At 35.3% G+C, this 27,979-nt stretch overlaps 1 protein-coding gene across 3 annotated transcripts in view; it reads right to left on the reverse strand.

Moving 5' to 3' along the window:
• NLGN4X (neuroligin 4 X-linked) overlaps positions 1-27,979 on the reverse strand; it is a 160,515-nt gene that overhangs the window by 88,322 nt on the left and 44,214 nt on the right. For 2 of the 3 annotated variants that reach the window (XM_056501053.1, XM_056501049.1), the window contains exon 3: positions 20,671-21,503. In XM_056501053.1, coding sequence (XP_056357028.1) covers positions 20,671-21,142 — 472 coding nt within the window. In that variant the 5' untranslated portion in view covers positions 21,143-21,503. Of the gene's footprint in view, positions 1-20,670; positions 21,563-27,979 lie in introns of all 3 variants that reach the window. The other variant, XM_056501060.1, reaches the window with a different exon arrangement.

Consider the following 27,979-nt stretch of genomic DNA (forward strand, 5'->3'; position numbering starts at 1 on the left):
TATATATACACTTTCACCATGATTTATCCAAATGCATTACATTGTCATTATTTTCACTGCTGTTATACTGAACTCCTAATCCCTATTTAAAACACAACCATCTTATTTTTATTGCACTTGTAGAAATGCATCTTCATATAAGCAGCAAAAGCAACCACTGACTTTAATATAGGCAGAGATTACATTCAATAATATTATGAAACAATATGTCCTGTTTCCACACAAAATGCCATTATTATTTTGGGTAGATGGAGTGAGATGATGACTATTTTGTTGATCCATTTGCTGAAAGAAGGCGATATTGAGGGAAAAGTAGACCTCTGGCAGCTCAGGAAAAATGAACTAGAAAAGGAAAAATTTAGCACGCTAACAACTTGCCCTCTCAGCCCTCATTAAATTTAGTATCTGCTCTTTTCTGGAATGGATTCTATTGTATGTGTGCTTGTGGATCCTAAAAGTTCTAAAAGGGCCAACAAGTAGCAGAGAGGTTATTTAATCTTTGCTTTACTCTCAGTATGATGAAACACAATGTGAGCTTTGCTGTAAGACTTGCTGGGGTGACTGTCACATATATTCTAAAAGCATTGCTAGAATAACAGACCATGAGCATGGATACAGATTCTGCTTGTTCTATTGCTGATACACATGCTGCAAATGTAAACCTGAAAATGATGCAAAGGAAAGCATGAGTTTAATGGAGAGCCATTATATCAAGTCCACCTGAACTTTAAAAGAAAAATACTGAATTTGTACATGAAGAAACTAACTTGTGCTAACTCATTGCTTCTGACAGTCCATTCAAATAAGTGGGATACATATAAATAAACAGAAGTAATATGCTAGGGACTGAATTCTGAAGAAGCTTCTTGAACAGCAGAACTTGGTCCCAAAAATCAATGACAAGCTCATATAAGAAGCTTTTAGAAGTTCCAGCATTATAATCCCTTTCCAAAGCTGCCATACATGACTGGAAGAGAATATGAAAAAGCAGACAGCATGTCAGACTAAGAGCAGCCTAATTAACAGTTAGGGTAATAAAAAAAACAAAACACATTAGCTATGTTTCCATGAAACCGCCAGTAAGACCTAAGTTATTAGAGATGTACAAAGAGGAAGATGCATATTCTTTTTCACAACATCCCTTTTTTCCCTAGTTGCCTTGGACCACACTAAAATTCCCTAGTTTCCATCCTGTTCCTATGGGAATTCATTTGGTAAAGAGTGTGATAGCTATGGGGCCAAAAGTTGCTGTCAAACCTGCTTTTGAAAATCATGGGCAACTTAATCAAATTCTATACTTAGCACACATGATTGAATAACCTGGCTACATCTGATATCACATAAAGTAGTTGTAATGCCTGGAGGGCAGGAATTGGGCAGGAAACCAATAGCATGTTAAAAACACTAGAGGAAAAAGAAAGGTAATCATTTGGGCTTCAGATAAGTGGTCATAGTGGAATATTTCCATAGTTTATACTATGTTCAAAGGCATCAGGAAGAGTCAGAGATCAACAAGAGTCAGAAATCTGTGCATGAGTGCATAAAGCCATGCATGAGTGCACTTAAATGAACTGGAAATCTGTAAAAAAATCATTTCATGAAAAGAAAAGTGACTACTAGAGGTAGCTCCAAGTCCAGGAATCACAATCCTTAACCATTTCATAGGGTTTCATCACAAACATCAATTTCTCATTATTTTTGAAGATGGTTTAAATCCTTATTGATCTCAAAGTGAGATTTCTGCTCTTTTCCCATATACTACATGTTAAATTACTAGGAATGGCCTGGAATCAATGTACTTACAGATATAAATATTTATTCTGCTATACTAGAAATAGAGAATTAGGGAGCAGAGAACTTAGCCTGTGCAATATACACAAATATCCTGACTTTCTAAACCTAATAAAAAAGAGAAAAAAAAAAAAAAAAGGAAGCCTTAATGGGCACTAGAGGGAAGCAGCCCACCTCAGGAAGCAATTTATGCCATAAGTGCCATAAGTAGCAGAAAGAACTTATGAGCCCTCACTAAGTAGTTTAGCTCTAATATCTATATTTACAATTCCCTTGTAAACAGGGCTTCAGCTATTTCTGCTGTCCAGTTTATTACTTAAAAGAAAAAGAAACAACTCTGTAGATTACATTAACAAGTGGTAAAGCAATGACTAGACAGGAAATGGAAAAAAAAACAAACAACCCTGTATAATACTGAAACACAAATTAGGCTTTTAGAAGAACACAGGGAAAAAAGAAACAGCTTCCATGAGTCCCTAAGGTTGTCTGCCATATATGAAGTAGCAGCATACAGATATCTCTGGGCTAGAACCAAACAGACATATTGGTGACAAGAAGCAGGAAAACTCTATCACATTCTTCCTGCTTAAACTAATAAGGTCTGATAAGTGACAACAACATGTAGTCTAGATGGAGCTCTTTAAAAAAAAAAAAATTAAGTCCAAATCTCTGTTTAACACATGGTGTCTGTTTTGAGCATTTGCTAGTAGTTTGGTACTGTTAAATAGCAATGGTTACTCAGGGTAAAAAAATCCCTGGAGAAGGAAAATTTCTTTTGACTCTTATATTAGCAGTAGTAGAAATAGTAGCAGTATTAAATATTAAATTATTACTGTTATTATCATTTTTATTACATTGTTATTACAAATGCAATTTTTGTCAGGTACAACTGAGGTAAATGTAGCATTAGTTTAAATGAATATCTGTACAGCAAATAATCTGTTTCTAGTGAATTTCCAACACTGTCAGTTATTATTATTTACAAAAAATTAAGCTATTATTTGACTGATTTCATTATTAAATTAAATATTATTTTTATTATTTTTTCTTATCATTATGAACAAGAAAAAAGTTAAACATTATTGTTCGCTTTCCCTTGTAAAAGCAAAAATTGATTCACACAGAAGTGTAATTCACAGGCCTAAATTGGCACTACAAGTTAGAATTCCAAATAAAAATCTATAAACTCTATTTTGGACAGCTTCTTACTTAAAACCTCTTCAAAGATAAGTACATATATATATACACACATAAATATATATGGAATATAAACCATATGTAAAAATGTAAAATACACATTAAAAAAAGTAAAATATGCATATATAGTTTGTTTTAGAAAACTCAGCCAAACTAGATGAAAATCACTGAAACTGCACCATCAAAGTATAAGCTAATTATTTGAGTCCTCATCTGTACTGCTCCGTTCCTATTGCTCAGAGTAAACATACTCATTATTTATCTGTCTGTATTATTTGCTATTTATCCCTCTGTCCTACTTTCAGACAGGTTCAGATCAGTGGAGTCCCAAATGCCATGTTCTTCTGCTGTTCCTCAGTGACAGCCACAGTGGCCTCACAACCTCTGGCTGTAATCCCACCCTCCCACCCCCTGGCACGGAGCAGTTCTGTGCAATGCACCTGCAGGGAGCTCAGTGGGGAAAGCTCCCACCTGGGCACACCTCCTGGTTCCTGCTCCCAGCTACACACACATCTGCTGCCCTGAGGCTTTCCACCACAGCCAGCTCTGTCTAGGGTACCTAGGATGGGTGTCAAGGGCAGGCTTCACGTGGGCTGTCCTTTCTAATGTTGAGACTTTCTGATAGATACTCTTGGGTAACAACAGTCAAATTGTACAGCCAGTTAGATACAGCAGGGAAGGCTGCCACACATGCAAGAAGGACACACATTCAGTATATGCTCATAAATCCAGACTGTCCTGCTTCATCCAACTTTGACTAGCATTCAGTTCTGTGGAAATACTTTAACATTAGCATGGAATATTTATAAAAAGTTACCATATTAAGCCTTGAAGGAAGCTGGTATCCCCACAATTGTTTGTTTGTTAGTTTGTTTTCATACTGGGTACTCATTACAAAAAGAGCTATCTCTCTTATCAAAAAAATCCTAACAGATAATTTCATCATTGGAATTACTGTTGTGTTCAGTTTAGTCAAAAGGAAATTAATTAAAAAACACTACTTGCACCATATATTTTATTAAAATAGGTAATAGTAAACAAAGTTCAATGTTTAACAAGAATTTATCCTTAGATCACAGTAAATGTTACATACAGGAACTCAAGAAGTATTTTCTTACTCTAATTTCACCATTAAAATTCTTCTCTATGTAGAAGCATTTACTTTGCTGCTTTAAGTCATAAATGAGAAAATGAAAGTCCTTTTAGCTCTATTCTGTATCCAATGTTGTTATTCATGTGATTGTTTTGTTCTTACATCACAGACAGAAAGTAAATTTAGTCCACAAGAGTTCTGCTGCTCTCAGTTATTAGTGGTAATCAATACTGCCTTGTGTTACATGCATAGTTAACAATTTCCTGGTGCTCTTTTATACTAGATTACATATGTTATTCTTTACAAATAACACCTCTTTCATCAAGCAGCTAATATTTCCTCTGAGGAAAGCAAGGATTGACTCAGGAACTCCACCTTCTCCACTGCAACACTTGGCAGTCCTACCAGCATGACCATATTAACCAGTCTAGCCCAGTTGCTGTTTAAGTCAGGACTACCTAAAATTAAACCATCTCTTGCTGCCTTGAATTGTCATGCAGGACATGGAAAGATTGTGAAAGGCAGAGTGTCAGACAGATTGAGTAGGAGGCCAAATATACAGATGTCTAAGAAACAAGGTGTTGGTTTTTTGGTACTCAAATGATTATTTTTTATGCAAGAGCTCTCATATTATTAAATATCTGAGAGGGCCAGTACAGGGGCACAGAGGAGTCACATCCATCTGTCCTCATTAGTTTTATCTGTTAATATATACAAATTAGGATGTGGTGATACCACAGGACCAAGTTAAAAGCAAGTTCTAACTTGTATTATAAAAACCTTATTTACTAAGTTGACTAATGTTAACTAAGATGCTTATTTTACAAAGGCATAAGTGCTCTTTAGTAATCCAGTGGAATCTCAAGGGCACAGGCTGATACTGAAACTTCCAGTAAATGCAGTGCTGTAATTATGCAACAGGTAAGCAGGCAATCAAAGGGGATAATGAAAAACCTTGATAAGTCTTTTTTTTTTTCCTTTTTTCTTTAAACAAGAACATTATTTCTGATTTTTAGTAAAGAAAAGGAAGAATAGGTGGCTACTGATGGGCAACAGATAGACAGGCAGCTCAAGAAAGTCCATCAGTATTATTTTCAAATGGTTCAATAAGAAATTCTGGAAAAGAGGCCAATGAATTGAGGAAAAAAAAATCCAATAGCAAATATGTAAGATGAAGCTTCTCAAAACTCCAGGAGCTACTAATACTTATATAATAAAGTTCATATGAGATATCAATGAAGGCAAACAACTAAAAAACAGAAATTACTCTGGTATATCCTGCATAATAGCACAATAAGAAAAAATGAGAACGAGAAATTCATGAGAGAATATGCAAGATGCTTAAAACTGCAGAACACAAGAAGTTTCTAACCACTTTGGCAATAAATGCTCATTAATAACTGCAAAACTCATGTATTTGAATGCAAATGGGAACAGACTCCCTTGAATCTATTCCTTACTGTGTGTGTGACAGAGCCCTGGAACAGAACTCCCAGAGGCTCTGGTGTCTCCCTTTCTGGAGATACTCAAAACCCACCTGGACACAGTCCTGTGCAAGCTGCTCTAGGTGAGCCTGCTTTAGCAGCTTAGTTAGACTAGAAGATTTTCAGAGGTCCTTTTCAATCTCAAACATTCTCTGAGTCTGTGAACTACTTAGATTTCACGAATCAAAGGAGTTATGATCTTCTCTCAGATGGGAATTCTGCTCTAACAATGGATCAGGTTGTAAATTCCTTTAAAACTTTTAATCTCAGATTGCTAAAGAATGCACTAGATGAGAAGAAATTTGACAAACAGGTATTATTTATTTGTATGTATATACATATACATCATATACATATACATATACATATACATATACATATACATATACATATACATATACATATACATATACATATACATATACATATACATATACATATGTGAGTACATGTGGGGGGGGGTGTTTATATACTCAGGATATGGTAGATATTGAGTGTTTTCTTATGCCCATTTCAACTGTTCATGAGACAAATACATTTGACCTAAGACAAAAACATATTTGTACTGATTCCAGTCTATTTAAACTTTCTAAGTATGACAAAATTATTTAGAAATCAATATTGTTCTATCATACAGCTTGCTTAAATATTAACCACGGTGCACATAAAACCCTTAGAAAATATCTCAATCTCATCACTGATTATGACTTTTCTAGATAAAATGAATATACTTATGCCTAAACAAAGGACTGCTTTTGGCCTACACTAAAATATGAAATAAAAACTACCAAATATGCCTACTCAGACCTGTGAATATAAGTCCAAAAAGGGGAAAATAAAAAGCTAAGGTTTGATTCAGAAAAATACCTTATTTGCAGAGAGAAAAAGGAGATTGATATAGTAAAGAGAGCATAGCTAAGAAATAGTAAGATTCTGCACTACTTAGGAAAAAAAAAAGGGAAAGGTCATAATGAAATGTCTGTATCCTATCACAACTGTTTTTATCCACTTGTCCTCTAGTATCTGTACTGTTATTTCTGGGAAAATGTAGGCTTTCTTTAGCAGCTTAGATCTACTTTGCCACGGTCCAGTCTCACCAGAGAGGATTAATGATGCTCTCTGTGTACTCTTTGTTCTGATAGGAATTCAGGCCAGGCTTCCCTGTGATGGTGAAAATTGCTTTTTTTGCTGTCACTGCTGCTTCCTCCTTTAGCAATCTTGTCTAGCCAATCAATCCTGCTCAGTAAGGTCCAAACTAGAGAAATGTATTGTCATGACCATTTGCTAACTGTTAGCATTTCCCCACTTTGCTAGAGCTTTGGATTGCTCCCCAAAGCAGCTTTCTCCACCATTAAACCCAAATATTTCACTTGGGCCCACTGCATGACTTGGCTGCTATCAGGTATTCCTTTATTGGATGTTCTGACAGCAGACTACACAAGATACCACTTACTGTCTGCTGGCTTTAAGAAAACAAATACAGTGTTTATATAGCTAACAGAGCCTACAGCTCCTCCCATGAGGGCTGCTGTGCCCAACACAAGCTTTCCTTTAGGTGGAGATTTTTGTGGAGTCTACCAGTTTCCTTAAAATACTTTCCTCCAAGCTGAAGCACTGACAGCCCTTGTAAGAAAATAAAGGAGCATTTTATTTTTCTCTACTCATTTCTTTAGTCAGTGACTTTATCTAAGAATGTAACTTTCCAACAAAAATGTAGAGTTTGTCCTTATCTCTTACCTGAGAGCTTATCTATGCTATCCTATTGTGCAGTAGGGTTTACTGAAGAGTAATGCAAATTATCAGAGTATACAGGTAATTTTACAGAAAATGTCAATCAAATAAGAATGTAATTTTCAAAGCAATTATCAGGCGAAGAGTTTAGTGCATTTTAACTGTTCATGAAAAATTCCCAAGGGTGTATGTAATTTCTGGGCTACAGGCAAGCCAACATATTTTTGGAGAACAACAGGTAAGGCTCTTAAAACTATCTGTTCATAAACTTCAAGAATTGTCATAGGCTATATTTGAGTGGCATTAAGCCTGCAGGAGTATGTCATGCTTTGTATTGCTAACATAGAAGTGTTAATAAACGCAGGTCTAAAATTTCCACGAAGAACATAGCAAAGCACAGGGACAATCTACCCATGATTTTCCAATTACTAAAACCATACTATTGATTAAAAATAACCCCAGAAAATCTTCTCATTTGCCAATCAATATGTCACATGATGGTGGTGCTCAACACCACTGGTATGTTGTTTTATGGCCATGAACATAAAACAGTGCTAGCCCTCACTGTTTTATTCTCTTTCTGTAGTTCACATTGCCTTTAGATATAACATAATATAAAATTACCAATTAAAAATTCATATGTCATCTTGATTACTAAAGCTGACACAAGCTTAAATTCTCAGAGTGTGAATCCCTGCCATTACAACACATTAGATAAACTGGCTGTTCATAGAGTGTGTGCCTTAGACTCACAACAAAGTTGGATAAAATCCATTAGCTTAAGCATCCTCCATTAATGTTTTTTTTACACCTAGGTTAAAAGCCAGGGCATTTATAATGGACTAAGAAAGTGCATAGTCAACTCTTGCAGCTATCCCTTACACTGCAATAGCCCAATTGTGTTTGAAATTTTTTCAATCCTTCTAAGTTGTGGGGAAAATAGAGAAATGTACTTGCCAGTAGCAGGGAGACACATCCTCCATGGAACCATTTAGACTGTGGAATCATGTCAAGGTTACAGACAAGGTTACAGCTAACTGATAGGAGGAATAAAGCCAGAAAAAGCACAACAAAATGCTTTATTAAGGTAATGGGAGCTGAGGAAAGGTGGAACTTTTTAATAACCACCTCCTGGGTTATGTACAAACCAAACATTTTCAACACAAAGTAAGTGTGCTGCCATGCAAAATACAATGTCTTTGAAGAATTAAAATCTGAAAACAAAGGTAGCTGGTTGCTCCCTTAGGGATGGTTTAGCAGACACAAGAAAAAAAAAAGTCAATAATATGGGTTGGGTTCCTTGATCTACACAATCTTAGCTGATCGAAAATGGCACTAAACAAGTTCTGTGCATAAAGAATACATCTAGTGTTCCCAACGTTCTGGACCCAATGAAAAAGTACATATCCCATTGGGTCCATTCTCTGGAGGGGGCTTATAAGTCATGCAATGTTTTCATTTCAGAATTGTCTACGAGGGTTATGCCAGCTAGATCACAGCCATCTGGCAGATTTGCTAGAGCAAACACTTAATACTGTACTCAAGAGTAATTTCTTTATTAGTTAAGAGATAAAGAAGAAAATTAAAGGACTCACAGAAACATTCCAAGCCATTTGTTGCATCTGCAAAGAGCATAGTTTCCTCCAAAATCCACTTCTGACTTCTTGCTTTCTGTAAACTCTATGAGAAACCTATTAGCTCTGCATCATGTATTAGTAACAACCTTTTTTCATTCCTCAGAAATTTATTTGATCCCTTCTGAGTTTAAACAGATTACACTGAGAGTTTATATATCTTACCTAGTCACAAAGTTTTCCCCACTTTCAGTATTTAAATGCCTGGGGATCTCCTGGCATAAGTCTTATTTCCTTTTAACTCTTGGAAAAAACTTTTTCTGCTGTCTCCTTTCTGACTACTCTGTAAATATTGAGAGAAAGGAATTAAATGCACACTTTGACAGCAAGGCTTTAATATTCTATCAGTACATGACCCACATCAATTTCTAGATGCCTTAATTTTAAATGTCTTTACCCAATTATTTAAATTCATCAGGGTACAATGGCTCCCAAATCTATTGCCCTTTAGACCTTCCAAAATTTTGCTTGAGATTACAATACAATGCAATGATATGTGAAGTGCTGCCAGTAAATGGATCACCAAGGGGAGTAAGACAGATCCTAAAAAATCTATGCACACAGAGAAAAAAGGAATACAGCCTTTTAGGTTATAAGTATATGGGAAGTAACTTGAGCTTTTTGTCACCCAGAGGCATTGCCTTCTTGCAGTTGTTTCTAATCCTCATCAGAGAAAAAAAATCTGTGATACTCATTTTCTAAATGGAAATGCAAGGCATAAGGGCAACAGATGATTGATCTCATGTCTCACTTTATTATACCTCAAAATGCCTCAGTGCCAGTGTATCTAAGCAATACAGTGGTTTTGGTAATTTATTAAAAAAGAAAAAAAAATTCAAAAAAGAACAAAAGCCCAGGCATTTTTACTTCACATCTGATTTAAACAAAAAGCCTTGTAATAAATCTATACAAGAAATGGAGAAATTGGTAGGTGAAGCTGTAGGTATTTGTAGTTACAATTTAGGCTTACAAAAGGAACAAAGGAAAATTCACAAAACAGGAAAAAAGATTAAAGTTACTCATGCTAAAATAAAATAATGCTTCCACTTAGTCCATCATGAAGGAAAAAATGCTTAAACTAGGTCCACTTATAATGCAGAAATAACTGTTTTATAACTGGTTTTAGGTACTAATGGTGTCTATATTATCATTTGTGTTGAGAAAAAATGGGAAAAAGCTCACATGAAGAAAAAGAACATTAATATAGACAATCAAGTCCAAAAGTTATGTATTAGAATTTGAAAGAATCAAGTTAAAAATCCCAATACTAAGCCATTTTGATTTACTGTATTAGACATGAAAAACAAGCAAGGTAAAGTATACTGCATTTAGAAGTTTGATACAGTATTATGAAGCAACAAATCCAGAAGTAACACTCAAAAATGGAAAAATTATTAATTTTTTAATATTTTTTAAAAAGTTATACATGCTGATACTTTCTAAACTTATAATTACTTATTAAATTATTTGTTTATTTAAGAATAATAAAAAAAAATAAGCATTACAGGCCACACTTTCAAAGGTGTTGAAACCTGAAAATTACTACTTGAACTAAAGCAGGGTAAGTGGTACATGATGGAAATCTTTCATAAGATCTTCCTAGATGTTCAGGCCCTTTTATAAAAACTGTAGGCATTTAAAGAAAAGACACTTAAGAAAACCCTCAAAAGTCAGTATCTGAACATCATCCTTCCCCTTGATTCTTCCAGTATCTGAAATACCTACTGGGTATATTTGTATATGGGGGTGTGGGGTGAGCACTTCATGATGACAACTGAAATCAAGGAAGAACTGTTCAGCTAAAAATGAAAAATTAAAACAACAGCAAACAACAAGTAAATTAAAGCAAACCCCAATTTACTACAGCAGGGTGCACTAGGATCCTCATGTACTATCCTATAGGCCAACTGCAGCTTGGCAAGCATAGCTGAGCAGTTCATTGAAGGAGACCAGTACAGAAGAACTAATACATGAAAGAGAATCAAGCTTTTTCTCTTTGCCTGATCCTTTTACATTCCACAGCATATCTAATATATACATAGCTACCCTTCCTAACATTATTTAAGAATCATAGCTGCTGTTTGCTCACCTACTGCTGCTTCTTGTGTGTGACTTTGATAAAGAAATAGATAAGGAAGAATAACCACAAAACACCATTTCTGGAAATAGAAACCGAGTTTACACTGACTTTATAGTATTACTTTGTATAGTGAGCAAAGAGATTAATTTATAAAATGATAGTGGCCAAAGTAGGTAAGAAGAAGTGGTTACAAGGGATTGTGAAATTGGATAGAGAGCAAATAAAGCTTGAACATCTCTCAAAAGTTTACTGTGAAAATGGACACAGTTAAGAATAACAAATATACCCATTTAATCCATCTACTACAGTTTACTTCTGGGAATAACACTGAAGGCATTACGGATAACCCTGTGAGAATGAAAATAAAGAAATTAAATACACTGCACAGTATGAATTTTAGAAACTTATCCTGCTCTTTAAGTTTACATTACTGCATTTATTTGTATTCAGTTATTTCTTCAATTTGTTTTCACTAAAGCATTCCCACTGAGAGATTGTTGTATGGAGCTGCTCCTTTTGCACAATGTCTGTATCATTTTCTTTGACTTAGGTATAATTTCAGGTAATTGTCAGTGAGAAGGCATAGCAGTTAAGCCATAGGGATGGTTTTATGCATCACCACAGTAAAAATCTGATTTGATCCAAAAGGACCCACTCTAGACATCAATTGCAACTCAGCCTATTGCATCTAATCCCTGAAGAATAAGGTCTATGGTTTAGGTAGATGAGAAAAGCACCTCAAATCCTTAACACCATAAAATCACAGTCTTCTCCAATCAGATACCTTATGAATCTGAAAGCAAGGTATTTTGGAGGGGAAGCCCTCCAGCATTTGTGTAATTTGGCACTTTGCATGACATAATATAGCTTAGTTATATTGTTAATTCCAACAAAGTGATAGCAACAACTTGAAAGATGCTTCAAATTAGAATGAAACTTCAACATGCTTAACATTTCTGTCTCAGTGAAATAAAAGGAGGAAAAATACATTTTGCACTTTACATGATTGAGCTGTATAACTATAAAACAGAAGACAGAAAGACAATGGCATTCACTGAAAAAAAAAAATCTTTCTTTATATTTTGGTTTTGAAATGGAAGGACCAAATCAATACATTTTTAAGCAGGAATGTTTGTACTAACTCACTACAACCAAACAGATCAAGTTCTCTACTTTTGAATCTGCTCAGCCATTGAATGCCTTGCAACTACTATTCAATTAAAAATTTCCAGTATGCTTATCACCAAAAAATTTATTATTTTACAATAAAAAAAAATTGTTTCCTGCAAATTTGTCAGTGTGAGTGCATCTTTTGCCTGAAAAAGTTCTATCACTTGTATAAATTCATCAGTCCACAAGACCAGAATCAATACTGTCAACTTAATTAACTTTCAGCTTGGGAAAGGTGGAATCTGTTCCTTTCCTATCTGTTTAGAAAGTAAAAACCAGCACGTGTTTGCATGTTTTACTACTGCTTCACCAGCATGATTTGTGTCTCTTTCAGTGATTCCCAGGGACAGAAAAAAATGAGTTTGCTGGAAACTTGTGCTCCCTCTGGTGTCTGAATCAAGCATGAAAAGCACTGCCATGGGGGCACTATTACAAATGCAGAATGATTTTTTTAATTTCTTGGCCGCCCTAAAAATTCTACATAAAAGATAATTTAATACCAATTTATTTGAAAGAGGACAAAGTATATATATTTGGATTAGGTTTTCATTTGCCCTACTGAATATTTAATAAAACAGACAATGTATCCATGATTTCCAGCTATGATGGCTTGTAAACATTACCAGTGACTAATTGAATAGTCATTCGAATCTGCACAAAGCAATTTCCCTCCATTAGATTAAACGTCACACCCTGTCAATGAAAAATCTATTTGAAATCAACCCAGTAATTATAAGCATTTTGGAACGAGGCACCAGAAATCTACTTGTAATTAAAATTTCCTATATATTTAGTGTAGGAATTTGGCTTAGCTTGGCAGTAAATTTATTCTTCACTAAAAGTTTGCCTACAGCAAAAACTGCAAAAGAAAAAATTTCTTTCCATTATAATGGATTTTTAACACATCAGTACCAGATAGCTATAAGCATTAGTTCATTTTCACGGTTTCATAATTATTATTTCTTATTGTTTGTCTCTTTGGGTACCAAGAGCAAGGTCCAGATTTAAAAATGCCTTAAACCCTATAATATAAATTCATCCATATTCCTTCAGATGATAATATCATAAATGAAATTCGCTATCATTAACTTTCTTTTTTTTCCTTTTTTTCCTTTGTTCTATTTGGATTACAACTAATACATTCAGCTAATACTATCCTAAAATGTAAGCACATGCAATTGATTATATGCCATTTTGAGAATTTTATCTGGAATTGTAAGCAAGAAGCTCTGAAAAAAGGCTAGAAATATTCTTTCCCTCTAAAAATGAAGGTAAACCAAAGTACTGTGCAAAAAGCTGTCATGTTCAGGAAAAAAATTTGTCTTTATTTCGTTTATCCAATTTTTTTCAGGAATCCTGAAGAGGAAATAATGAGCATTAGCTTTACTTCAAACTTTTGTTAATTTATTTTGCAGATACCTAAACATTTGTAGAAGAGAATTGTAAATTTTCCCAGTTGACAAACTACCTATGACTATCACATTGATGTGGTACAATTCCTTGAAATATTTTCACAGATGTGACTGATTTATGAGCCTTGTGATTCAGCTGAGCTATTCAGCATGTGTCAGTTTTGTTTGAACCTGCAATTAATGTGCAAATTAAAGGAAACTGAACCGAATTTGAATGAAGAGATACAAATAGCTTTCAGACCAATGCAAAAAAATACCTGAAGGAAGACCAATGAGATCACAAAGCCTTAAGAGGAAATCAAAGCTAATACAAATGGTGTGGCCAAGATACTGATGAGAGCTAACTGGACATATTCTTCACTGTTCACCACTCAGAAGCCTGCCAAGGACCCACTGCAGTGCTCTAGGACAGGGGCACTGCCTGAGTCCTAGCAGGTATCACATTGATTCATGTTTTGACAGAAAGAAAGAAGACACACAGAGAACAGCAGCAGCATACAAAGACGTGTTTTGCAGGAGTAAAGAGGAAAGATGCATCTAAAAACAAAAAAAGAGTAACAAAATCCCCAAACAAAACAGAAAAGAAACGCCAAGGAAACATATAGGAAAAATCCGAACCAAAACAAAAAGCACCCATAATAGACAAGTGGGAGTAACTGGACAAAATTAAGTAAAATCTGATCTGTCTCATGACCCACACGACTAAAGACTTTTTCTTCTGTGTCACTGTGCCAAATGGCACAGCCCCTACAATTCCAAAGGCACTGTTCTAAAAGGATAACATTAATTTGCCTTTTCATAAGAAATGCTAATTCATTGTGTTTTAAAGAACATTCCCCCCATTCTAGAAGGTTTTTCAATATGAGGAAATGTTGAGACTCTAGGAAACGGTGCCAAAAATCCTGTTGGGATTAACTAAAGTCATATTGAATGCTGAGTCTTCTTGCTAGGCTTCACTGCATATCAGTTCCTGAGAAGGCCATTTGGGTGCAATCCTGTAAAGTGCCCGTGGAATGGGCAGCTCCTGGGGGAAAGGACAGCATTTTGAAATTAGCAACTAAATCTGAATTTATCTCTAAGGATTTAAGAACTTTATTTCATCTAGATTAGAGTCCTGTTCTTTGGTGTGAGAAGGTATTTGCGACTGTTAAAAGTAAGAATGTAAAATAAGGGCCTGGATTAGCCACAGCTTTATCCTGGTAGGCAGAGAACTGCCAGACATATGCCTCCTTCTTTCTCACAGATGCCACAATATTTCTGGATTAGGAGGAGGGGTTATATTGGACCCTAACAGTGAAAGAATTGGCTTAAGGCAGTCTGACACAACAGGTAGTTTATCTTTCACAATGGAGAGCAATTTTCTCTCTGATGCTAAAAAGTATATGTTTATGTTCAACTGGTACTGTATGCAATAATTCCAACATTGTCGTTTTGTATTGTAATTATTATCTATTATCAATCCTTCTCACTCTGGAAAGCAATACAATTGTTTTACAAAAGGATATGTCTTGTGTAATTTTCACATGTGTTTTTATAAGCTGAAATACATTTACATAGTAATATTTTAATAGTTAATTTTTAGTTTTCCTAAGTAGATAAACAATTGACTGAATGGGTGGGGGTTAAAAATAAACCAGTCACCTACAAAACCTATGACAATACTGAAACTGAAAACTAGGTTTTTTATGTTCCTGGGGTTTTTTTCAGAGGAACATTATTTGCAATATGAAACTGTTTAAACATTATTATTACAGAAGTCCAAAATATGATTTAAAACAGAATTAAAAGATTTTTAGAAGTAAATAAATGTATTTAATTTGCTTTTAAAAATACTTAAGAAAACATAAGTAAAACTCTATGTTCCTATGCCATTTACAGAAGTTGTAATTGACTTTTAAAAATATGTAGTAAAGATTTTGAGGAACAATAAAAACTGTAAACATATAGACAGGAGATATTGGATTCCTAATTCCTTAAAGCTATATACACAATTCTTTTATTTCTTAAGTAGCTACTTACATTTACAAAAGTAGTGAAAAGACAATAGGACAATTAAAATTTCAAGATTACCTGAAGAATGTCTGATATATATTCACTGAAACCCAAAACTACATACAGTTTAGAAGAATCTATTGTATAGAAAATTTAGTTTATTTGGAAATGACAAGTTACTGCTATTATTAGCATCACCTCATAATAATTCAACAAAAATAATATTGACCTGTCTTGCTCACTATGATACTGTTTTTATGTATGACCCCTTGGTTCTCATAGCAACAGAGACCACTGATTAGCTTACTTTTTCATTCTATGCCATCAAAATGAAGAGACTAATCTTTACAGTACTAAAAAACCACCAATTTTTATCCAATTTATTTTAATAGGATAATTTTGATAAAAACACTTTTTCCGAGTTAAAAGTGTTGCAATTCAACAGCAATGACAAGAAGAAAGCTGAAAATATATAATAAGTATACATTTGACATTTCATAATATGCAAAAGGGACAATCTGAGGCTTGTCTTCTTGATCAGCTTCTCTTAAATTTTTCATTTTGTTATTTTTTAGGCAAATAGACACAGAATCAAGAGATGCAGGTGTATTTTGTCAATCACCACCCAGAGAAGGAACACCGCTTATCTTTTTTGCACAAGACTTTTTTCTTCCTGATAGTTCACAGTTAAATACACCACTACCCCTGAGCAAGTCTCAGTTCCCATGAGCCAATGAAAAATTATCACCTACTCATCCAGCCTTAATAAGTGTCATGGTCTCCCACCTTTTGTTGTAACTTCAGCTGTATTTATTCTGGAGTAAATTAAACAAGAGCTCACAAACAATAAACAAGAGCAAACCTCTGAAGATGTGAAATACTTCATTAGTTAATCTGTAACAGATACATAGTAGATAAGGAGCTCCACCATTGAGCAAAATGTCCACTCTATCCACATGTTAAAATAAATAAAAAGTATATATGCTTACTATTGATCAAGCAAAGACAAAAAAAGTAATCTTTATTATTTTCTCCTTTGGTCTGAGCATAGCAGGTTTTAGACAAATATAAAAAGACTTGTTGGGTTTTGTTCTTTTTTTGTTTTGCTGTGTTGATTTGTTTTTTTTTAAATCTTGTTTTGCTATTAAGAAAATGTTAAAGTTTATCATGAAAGAAATAAAAATTAAGGATCTTTTCTGGTTTTTTCTTGTTATATTTTTTTTCCCAGTTATGACAGGAGTTAGCAATCTCCTTCAGAATCCACAGATTCAAATGATAAAGGCCAGGGATTAAGCACAGCCGATTAACAGTCTGTGTCCTCTTCAATCTAGCATTTCCACTGTAGATAAATCCATATTCAGACTGAAGTTATAATAAACACACTGTCCTCAATATAATTTCCCTAGATGACCTCCTCAAAACTGACATTCAAGTATTCTTGTGGAAAATTACAGTTCATAGCAACCGAAAAAGCAGCCTAGACAATGTACACCCACACAAATAACACTGAAGATCAAACTAAATGTTTAGAAAGCAACTGGATAAAATGATAGTTTCATTATAAATATTTTATTTGCTTCAGTTCTGAGTAATTTCTTATTACTATAGGCTAGACATATATTTTTTTTTTATTTTATCTTTATTGCTTGTATTGTATGTCTTCAAAATAACTGCGTTATTATTTATACTTAGGACCTAAAAATAAAAAAATCACAATTGATCACAGTGGTTGCATTTTTTTTTCCCTTTCCAAAAGCAAAAGAAATCAAACAATGAAATTTTACAGCTATCTTAAACACTCTGAAATATAAGCATAAGGAAAAGGGACACCAAAAAACACTTATCCAATGAATAACAGTAAAAGAATAAAAATCTACATGAACAGAATTGCAGTAATATTCTGCTAGGTATGTGTATTGACTTATCTGATAAATAATATTTTCACTTAAAATGAAAAAAGACAGCCCCTAAAAGGGAAGATAGTTTTTTGCTTTGTAAGGACATTTTAACATGGGAAATGCTACAGGATTCTCCTGCTATGTAACAGTTGAAATCCAGAATCTTATGGGTCTAAAGAAAGGCTAGGATTAATACAGACACAGACTGTGTAACAGGTTATTTTAATTTCTTAACCTAGAAGTTCAAACTATCTTAAGGAACTATAGATTTATATGATATTTAGTTTCATGGTATTCTTCAGGCAAAAGCAGCAACATTTTAAATAATTTTATTATAACTAACTAAACTTATCTACCTAGTTAAAGTGACTGTGTTCTACTCTTATTTCAATTAGTTTATCGTGGAAGGATTCCAATGAAGCAATTCTGAAATAGATGGAGGGATATGTGCATTTATTTGACAACCCTTTATTGAAAGTACATGATCAACATTTGGTTCCCTTTGGCCAAACCACAAAAATAATAAGAAAGGGGTCATGCTATATACTGAAAAAAAAAAAAAAAAAAAAAAACTGCAACAAAACAAAACAATGAAAAAAATACCCAAACCTGAGCTTCATTTTGATTAGTTATTCAATAGAATTGATTTGAAATAAGTACTGCCAATGACTGCAGTTAACTCATTAGCCGTTGTTCTATTATTTTCAGCAAAGTTAAAAAAAAAGTGCAAAAAATGATTCAGAGTAGGTTTCATAATCAGGGCATTTATTAGGTTTGGGTGATTTCAGCCAGCTTTTCTTCTAGAAAACAATTTCAAAGCTCTTTTAAATCAATCTATACTGAAGAAAGAATAGAAAATGTGAAGTTAACTCCAAATCACTCTGAAATGTTGCTTCAAAAACTAATTTCATGGTCTGTTTCCATAACAACATAGATCATTTTTACCAACTAGGACTCATATAATGAAGCATAAAATCTTTAATTAGATTGTATGGACTACTATTTAAGACTTTTTAGAGTGATTTGGAGACACAGTACCTAAGCCAAGTGATTTTTAGGTAGCTCCCCTTAAGCATCTTTATGGTCAGAAGACCGCATATATATCTCAGCAAAAAAGCCACTGAGTTTTATTTACTAGTGATAAGATATAAATCATGCAATTAAAACTTTGTGTACTTAATTTATTCATTCTTAAGCTTCTTGTTTCCCAATGGAATATTTTTACATATTTTTATGCATGTGTTATATTTTCAACAGGAGATATAAAAGCAAATAGATACCATTTACATGCTATTTAAAGAAAATCTAAAACCAGGAAGAGTGAACCATGCTTTTTGCAAAAGTAAGTGGACAAAAAGGTCTACAGAATGCAAAATTAAATTTATCAGTCCTTTCTACTTTAAATCTAAGAGCAAATGTCATTATCTATTATAGCAACATGTGTTATAGGTTGCTAGTCATTCAGCCAACAATATTTTATTATTTTTCATTTGATACCAAGTATTCTTTTCCTAGGCATTCACATATATTTTTCCATGCCTAATTTCCTGTATTCCCTAATTAATAAATGAAGCTTCTTATTATTAGATTGGAGAAATGTTTTATTTATTAAAATTGGATTCTAAAATAAGATTGAGCTAGCAGAGCTGATATTCCTTCGGTGAGAACAAGTAAAATCTAACCCAGAATGGTTTCTCAGGGCAAGCTTACTCCAGTGACTAATTAAAAGATGAAGGATAAAAACCAGAACATAGGAAAATTTGGGGGGAAAAAAATCTATGTCATTATCAAAGGAGTAAGGAGTCCAATGAGACTGGAAGGGGGAAAGAACTGAGTTGTAAAGACCTGCTCCTTTGTCTGTACATGGGCACACACACTCACAAACATGCACACACCCTCGTGCACACAGAGCCCCCATAAACACAGCTTTCCTTTCACAGCATTTTTCCTTTAAGAGGCTTGGTACTATTTACGTTTGCAAAGCTCCCAGTATTCCCAAACCTTACCCCTTTATTTTTAGCTTTCAAGCTTTAGCTTCAGCTGATGAGAACAGGAAAAGAAGGTGGTATGTTTATTGCTGGCAGACTGCTTGGAAATTCTGAGTAAAGAAGCCAATCAAGGCAAAAGGATTATAATAATCAAAGTAGAAAATTTGCATATTTAGAGTATGGTTACTGAGAAATAACAATGCCTTGGTTGTGTAAATCAAACCCTCAGCAAAAAGTGAAGGAATTTGCATATCTGGGAGAAATCTGCCATGTTATGCATCCGTAACTGCATTCTAATTAGCAGAAAGCACTAGTTTTTAGTAGAATATTAAATATAAGTGCTAGCAGTACTTTTATTTCCTTGTGATATAATAGACTTAGCTTGTTTGGAGCCTGATGAAAACAGGTTTTCTTGCCTGTAGGAAGCAAGGCTATTCAAAACAACCAAAGATATATTCATCATGCCATACAGCTACAATTTTTAAGATTGAGATCATGTAAATGTTCAATGAGTTCTGTATTACCAATTGTGTTCAACCTTTTTATCTATAGAAAGTGGTTTAAAGTAGCCCTTTGAGAAGATATTGCACAAAGCAAATGAAAATTTAAAACCACCTGTTCAAATCTGCATAATAAATCACCTTGACTTCATTTTAAATTTAGTGAATGAAAAAATAAGCTGGCCTGAAAAGTTTCACAGACAAAAATCCTAAAAAAAGCCCCAACTGACTGAATAACTATAAAAATATTCTATTATCTATTAAAATCAAGTAAATTAAACAGTAGGCTCAGAAAATTCATAATAAAATAAAGAAAAAAATAGGTAAATTCTCCTTTAAAAATTAGCATGTAACAGTATATTTGTACCATTCAAATAATACTACTTCAGGTTAATGAAGGTTAATTCCTCTCTTGTGAATGATTCTCAGCTGTATTTAAGGAAATTTAAGACTGGCTGACATACCCTGGCCACTACTCACAATCAAACTGCAGGTTGGTGTTGCACTGAAACATAAGAGAGAATCCATGCAAGCATATTCAATCTACATAGCATTACTAATAATGCATGTTCAGAGGCATTACCCATTTCCACAGATAAAGCATGGATGATACTCAGCAAGATGCTTTGAAGACCTGGACACTCCTCATATGTAGAACTGGTGAGTGAGCACACTGCAGTGCGGGTCTCAGGGTACTTACCATCCTCTGTGGGCACATAGATATTCAAATACAGACAGTCTTCATTTTGATCTTGAACATATGTCACCACAGTATCCAGATTGGCTGTAAACCAGACTGGCAGCATATCGTTGAGCAGTGACCTCTCATCCAGGTATTGTGGGCAGACAGCAGCAAACTGCGTGGCGTTGCGGACGCCCGTCCAAGACGACGGTGGCTCCGGGGGCTGAAATCGCCTTTCTCCGGTCGGAGGAGAAGCATAAGGAACACCCAAGTACTGCTCCACTGGACCAAGGATCTCATTAGGCAAAGGTGTTCTTAAACCACGTATTTTGCCATAATTCGTAGTAACAACCGGGTATTGTGCTTGGCCATCGATGAGAGTAAATCTTATAGCCAGTGCAGTTATCCACAGGAGGAAGTTAGAATTCAACATGACACACACTGGTGTGAAGATCAAAGGCAGCCATAGGAGTCCCATTGGTTTCGACATTATTTAAATCAACATCAGCCGGGCTCTTTTTCCCAAAGCCAGGAGAAATTAATCAGTCAAGGAAAATGAAAACTATCAAAAAAGTAGTCAAAACGAGATGAACTGAGGGAAAATGTATCTTTGTTCAGGCAACAAAAAAACAAAAGCTGATGTGTGGTAGGTGCCTCAGCTGACTGGCTGTAGACAAATCCCAATGTCAGAAGAAACAAGGGAGTGTTTGCCCCTAAGGCCCATCCCAGACTTTAGTGTTGAATTAATCCTGGCAGCGCACAGCACTTCCTGACGAGTGGTGAGAGATCCAGTTATTCCACTGCCCCAGTGAAATGGCTCCTTTCAGTGAAGTCCAGCCCACTCAGTCAGCCTGCGGCCAAGAGACAACAAGCAATTCAAATCATCAGACAAATTTATGTTGGCATAAACCTAAAATAAAAAATAAATAAATAAACCAAAAATTATATTCACACACTACTTCCATGCCAAGGCCCACAAATGTTTCATGAACTTTAGACATCATGGTTAGTTATGCGTTTCCAAAGATATGTAAGTTTAGAGATCTAAACCTGAAGCCTTGTCAGAGGTTATACCACAAAACAAATGCTTCTGCTTCTCTATATGCTTCCAAACCAAACCACAGCCCAAACACTTCTGGTTTCAGGAAGAGTATCACATTTAAGTGCTGAGTTGAGGATACTTTCTGCCCTAAATAAACAGAATTCTTCTTTTTAAGCCTATTTGCACTTCCACAGGAACCATTCATTACTTTTGTTTCCTGTATTGGATACTCTCATTTTGCTATGAGATGACGACTATACAGTGTTTTTCACAGACATGACTTCTTTTCTGTATGACAACCCAATTCACCTCCATCTAATTCAGAAATTCCAATGAATGCAATAAATAATTAGTACAAATCAAGTGTGAGAGTCAAAATGAGACACAAATTTTTGGCTTCCATATCTTTTTTTCTATATCTGACAAACAGAGCAATGGAAAATGAAAAGAAAAAAAAAAACATTATACAATCTCTTAAGACAACTTTTGGCCTACATAGTGTTACAATTATGTAACATTACCTGCTTGCATTCTCCAACTTTTATTTTTAAATAGAAGGCGATTCATATAATAATTCTATAAAATTTTAAGGAAATACAAGTCACTCGCATGTATATGCTGACCATTACAAGTGTAGAAATAAACACACATCAACATTCTTCTACCTGCTGAACGAAATTAGGGACTTCCTTTTTACCCACTGCTCAACTCAAAAGCACAAACAATTCCATAGGTAAAACATTCCACAGATAAAAGATTCCTTGTTATAGGAAACTGACATGGATACCTTATATTTGGTAGGATGAACACATATCTATCTATCAAAATTATATATAAGTGGACTAGCAGGTCCTTTTTTCAGTCAGGACTCAGACATGGAAAATAATTTGAAAGATATTTTATTCTCTCAAAACTCCTGGAATTCTTCAATTACTTCATTTTAGCACTCTTACTACAAAACTGTTGAAACACCAGAACACAAGAGGCCAGAAAAATACCAGATATATATTACTTTTGATGGACCAAAATTTCTTCTGACATTTTCTCTAGGATGTGCAATTTGAGCACAATTTCTGAAGGACAAATCATTACCAGCTCTAATTTTCACGTCCCCAGGGGCACTGCCAGGGCCATCAGTCCCTCAGTTATGCTGCCTGAAGCCCTATGCCCAACCCACACCCAGCCTGGATCTTGGCCTCACTGGGTCTCCAGCCAGACTTTGGACCTGTCTGCCCACCCTGCCTGGCCTGATGATTATTGGGTGGTGGCAGAGTCCTGCCCCTGTTCCAGCCCACCCTCAATGGGGGCCTTAGGAGTTCAGTCTTGCCCTGCCAGCTCTGCAGTGCTCACAGCTCCTGGGCCATCCTCTCCCATGGTCAGCCCCACTTCGGCTGTCCCTGGCACTCGGAGTGGTCAGCCAGCTATGGGTCACTCAGAATTCCTCCTCAAGTGTCACTTTCTCTTCTGATTTTTGCTATGATCTTTAACAATGGAAATCAACAGCAGGTGATTGATTATGAGTAGTATTCCTCTTGCTCTGTCCCATCCTGACTTTGACACACTTTACTGATCATGCAGCACAAATCAGATTTTCCAGTTATATCCAACTGAGGATTTAATATGTGCTCAGGGAGGAGCAACAGCTCTTATTCCCTTGACACCTACACTGCAGAAGTTTGTAATGACATTCTAGGAAATGTGAAATACAGCACTAAGAAAATTGGCAAGGTGGAAGGAAACACAGTGTCCAGATGATGAAAGATGCATAAAGAAAAAAAATTTCTGGGGAAACAGTAAGTGAAAAAAAGAGGAAACAAAACAAGAAAAAAAAAAAAGCAGAATTACTAATAAAACAAGAGAGACTTCATTACCAGCAGGGAGAGAACCAAAAATGACAACATGAAGGAAATCCTCAGCTGATATAGCAGAGATTATATTATCAATTGTTAAAAATGTGACATACTAAATGGTATGGGTTTCTTGGCCACCTAGGCACATGCTGGCTCACATCCAGCCAGCTTTCAAACAGCACCCCCAACTCCCCTTCAGCTGAGCAGCTCTCAAGACACTGTTCCCCAAGCCTGGAGCATTGCACGGGTTTTTGCAACCCAACTGCAGGACCTGACCCTTGGCCTTATCAATCCTCATAGAACTGGCCTCAGTAAATTCAGCCTGTCAAGTTCCTTTTGCAGAACTTTCCTAGGCTTCAGCAAATCAGTACTCCCATCCAATTTAGGATCATATCTGAATTTACTGAGGATGCACGCAATCCCCTCATCTAAATCACCAACAGAGACATTAAACTGGCCCCAGTACTGAGGCCTAGGGAACACCACTGGTAACCAGCTGCCAACGGGATTTAACTCCATTCAGCACCACTCTCTGGTCCTGACTATCTTGTCAGTTTTTCACCCAGTGAGGACTGCACCCATCCAAGCCAGTTTCCCCAGGAGAACGCTGTGGGAGACAGTATCCAATGCTTTACTGAAGTCTAGATAAACGAAATCCACAGCCTTTACCTCATCCACCAGCCAGGTTACGTTATAACAGAAAGAGATCAGGTTAGTCAAACAGGATCTGCCTTTTGTAAACCCATTTGTATCATCTGGGCCTGATTTGCTGGCTGTTCTGCACACAGCATGTGATGGCACTCAGGATGATCTGCTCCATGATCTTCCCCAGTATCGAGGTCAGGCTGACAGGCCTGTAGCTCCCTGGGTCATCCTTCTGATCATTCTTGTGGATGGGCATTACATTTGCTAATTTTTCATCAACCTGACCTTCTCCAGCTAGCCAGGACTGCTGGTAAGAGGTTTAAAGTGGTTTGATAAGCTCTTTCACTATCTTCCTCAGGTGCATCCCATCTGAGCCCATAGACTTGTGTGTGTTTAATTTGCTATAGGTCAATAGCAGGTGACTAATCATTTCCTCCTAGACTAAGGGGGCTTCACTCAGCTCTTCATACTTCTCCAGCTACCAGCTCTGTGAGCTGTGCATCCTGAGGACAACTGATTTTGGTATTATACTGAGGCAAAGAACCCAGACAGAAGCAAGAAAAACAAAAATATCTTGTTTAAGGTGGGATTCCTGCCCAATTAGGCAGAAAATATCACAGAGTTCATTGGCATTACTAGAGGAATTACCATTTTCCTAATTTTAGTTTCACATGTGAAATATATAGGTGCTTATACATAGACAAAGACACACAAAATAATTTTCAGTAATAACACTGAGATTTAAGGAAGAAGGCATGTTACCTCTTAATTCATAAACTTTGATGACTATAGTATGATGTTAGATACCTAATTGAAAATGTTGGAAGATGTAAATAGAGAGATTTCAATTAGGGGTTAATCTTAAATAGAAAACTGTAAACATTCTATAAAGGTTTTTAGATATATCAAAACTAGTTAATGTTCAATTAAATGTATACAGTCATCTATTTAATATGCCTTGACATACTGAGTCTACAGGAAGATGTACATGTCATGCCTTTGTTTTTTATAACTAATAGTGTTTTACTTTTTCCAATTTTTTTTACTGTTTCAAATATTAGAAGAATGCATACAAAATTGCTTGCAAAAAATTCCTAGTTGGAAGTATCACTCATTCAAACAATCAAAACTAATCAATCCAAGTCAGAATATTCAGTTTAAAATGACAACTTCTGGCAGCACACCACACAAACAGAAGTCAAGGGAGATCTGAAATCACATGCATTCATACATGATTTTGTTATTGGCAGAGGAGTGTAATTTGAGGCTAATGGGACATTTATGGCCTTTGAAGAAAATGCAGATTAAAGTTAATATGGATGTGTGTCTGGAAATACCACTTGTTCTTATTTATAAATCTGTGCCCCAGGACACTCTTAGAGATGCTTAAATAGTCTATGAATCAGGCCTTCAGGGCTAAACTGATGGTTTCCAGGATCTTCAGCTACCACTTTTTCAACCTGAGAAGATTGTCAGTAGCTCTAAACTTGTTCTGTAGCTGCTAGGGAAATAGAAGATGTGTCTTAGAAGTCCTATTTGCTCCAGTGTAGAATAGAAAACTAAAGTGATTTCAAGTTTTTTTTAACCTCTTGTCCACATCATGAAAAGTTACAAGAAAATGAAACAGAAATATAAAGTATATGAACACAGGAAACTGAAGACTCTGCAGATATCCTACGGTTTCTCAGGCTTTATCTAAAACAACTAGGGCAGAACAGTACACCTCAGCTTTCAGTCACTGACCAGTTTTATTCTCTGGCCCTCCCTTCTGCTCATATTTCCAAGGGATTTTTCAGGCACGTACATAGGTCATAGAGTCAGGGTTAGAGACTCATGACTCTTTCATTTGACATACACTCTGAAAACATACAGTCAGCTTGATTAGCTGAAATGTAAGAGGAACCAGCTAGTCAATAGAAAAAAACTGACAAATGATGTAATCAATAAAATTTCAGATTCTCCTCATGCAGACATTTTGCTAAGTTTTTATTGCATTTCGTAGAATATGGGGATTCCAAAATATACTTCATTTACCAAAAATATGAACTCTGTTTTTTCTTCTTTTCATTCCCTTTGTTGCCTTGAAATATGTAATTTTGAAAGTTATTAATTAAAGTAGATACATAAGGCTTGCTTTTTGGGTTTTCTTTGTTGCTTTGGCTTGTGTCTTTGTGCATGTTTAGTTGATTGTTTTTTTAAAAAAAGCAATTTGTTTAAAACTGTAGAAGACCAGCTCTAAGCATGTTTTGTCTCAAACATTCTGAGCGTTGCTACAGGAAAGGTGATCAGTGGGGTGGGGCACTGCTGTCCTGAGCCGATTCCCTGCTCTGCCTTGAGACTTGAGCTCAGTCCCCTTCACCCCAGCTCACTTTCTAGGGGAAGGACTGTCTGTCCAGGGATGAAAAAACATGCAGAAAGCCTAATTTACATAAAGGCATACAGATTGCACCCCCTCTCACTTTCTCCTCTCTTTCTTCCTCTTTTCTTTAACTGGTTGCTGCAGTTAAGAACACAACTGTACAATAAAGCAGAAGAGTTCCCTGACACGGCATCCAGTGTCTTCCTTCAGCCTATGGGAACTTACAACAAACATCATGCCCTGTACTGTGGGTCATACTAACTTAGCATTATAAACTTCACTAGGGATGAGTATCTGAATAATGTCTCACAGAATCACAGAATTATTTAAGTAGGAGCTATAACTTATTAATTCACAGTCAAAAATTTCAAGATTAGGACTTAACCTGAGAAGATAGTGACACAAATTTAAGAATTATGATGTATCCTTGCTTAAAGTAAAAAGAAAAGCCAGCTGTACAAACATCCCTATTGACCTTGACGTTGGTCTTAGTTGTATGATTAGAAGTCACTGAAGACAAAGATTTTTTAAAAAAAAAAATTTAATATGGAAATAAAGCCTGAAAAGCAATACAAATTACATACAAACATTGAATTAAACAGGCTTAGGTGTTTTTTTTTAAAAGAACATGCTGCATTTACCTTCTATTAATTTGTCCAAGTGAGAGAAATAGGCTCAGATAGGCCTAGACAGTGTCAGTAGATCCCTCAGGTTAAAAACTACAATCACCATTTACTTTTCAGAAAATGGGCACACATTTCTTTCATATCATTGTTTCTTGCCTGGAGCTACCACTCTTATTCTGAATTTCTAAACCTCATACACTATCAAAAAGAACAATGGGATTATAAGAAAAAGCTTGTGGTCCCTAGAATGTTTTTGAAAACTGCAGTTCTCTGAACACTGAAAACAATTTGAAAAGCAAGCAGAGGGAAAGAAAACGTGATCATCACTCCTTTAAGAAAAATAAACAAAGAAATCTACCTCAGCATTCTCAAAAAATCAGCTGTTTCAATCTAACAATCACAGATATGGTTTCCTTTATTTTTTCTGTATTTAAAATTATAAAAAACTGTATGGCCAGAAGGACCCAAGCCTAACTGGGAGTGCTTAGTTAAGACAGTTGCACTTATCTCACTGACTTTTTGAACAGTAATTTCAACTGTTATTACATGTAAGCATAGAAGAATTTCACAGGTTAAACAATTTTCAGGATACTTGCTGCTTCTTGATGATAAATTGATGAAGATTGCAAATAAACATAAGATTTCAATATTAGAAGGAAAAACATGGCATAAACTCTTTACAAACATAAGATTGAAATAAGTAATAATCCCAAAATTACAGGTGTATTCCATTCAGCTCAAATTGTGACTGAATGACTGAATTAACACTGCAGCTATTCAACTGTGGTTTAATTGCAGCTGCAAA

Source organism: Oenanthe melanoleuca, chromosome 1 (assembly GCF_029582105.1).
Source record: "Oenanthe melanoleuca isolate GR-GAL-2019-014 chromosome 1, OMel1.0, whole genome shotgun sequence".
Taxonomy (NCBI): Eukaryota; Metazoa; Chordata; class Aves; order Passeriformes; family Muscicapidae; genus Oenanthe; species Oenanthe melanoleuca.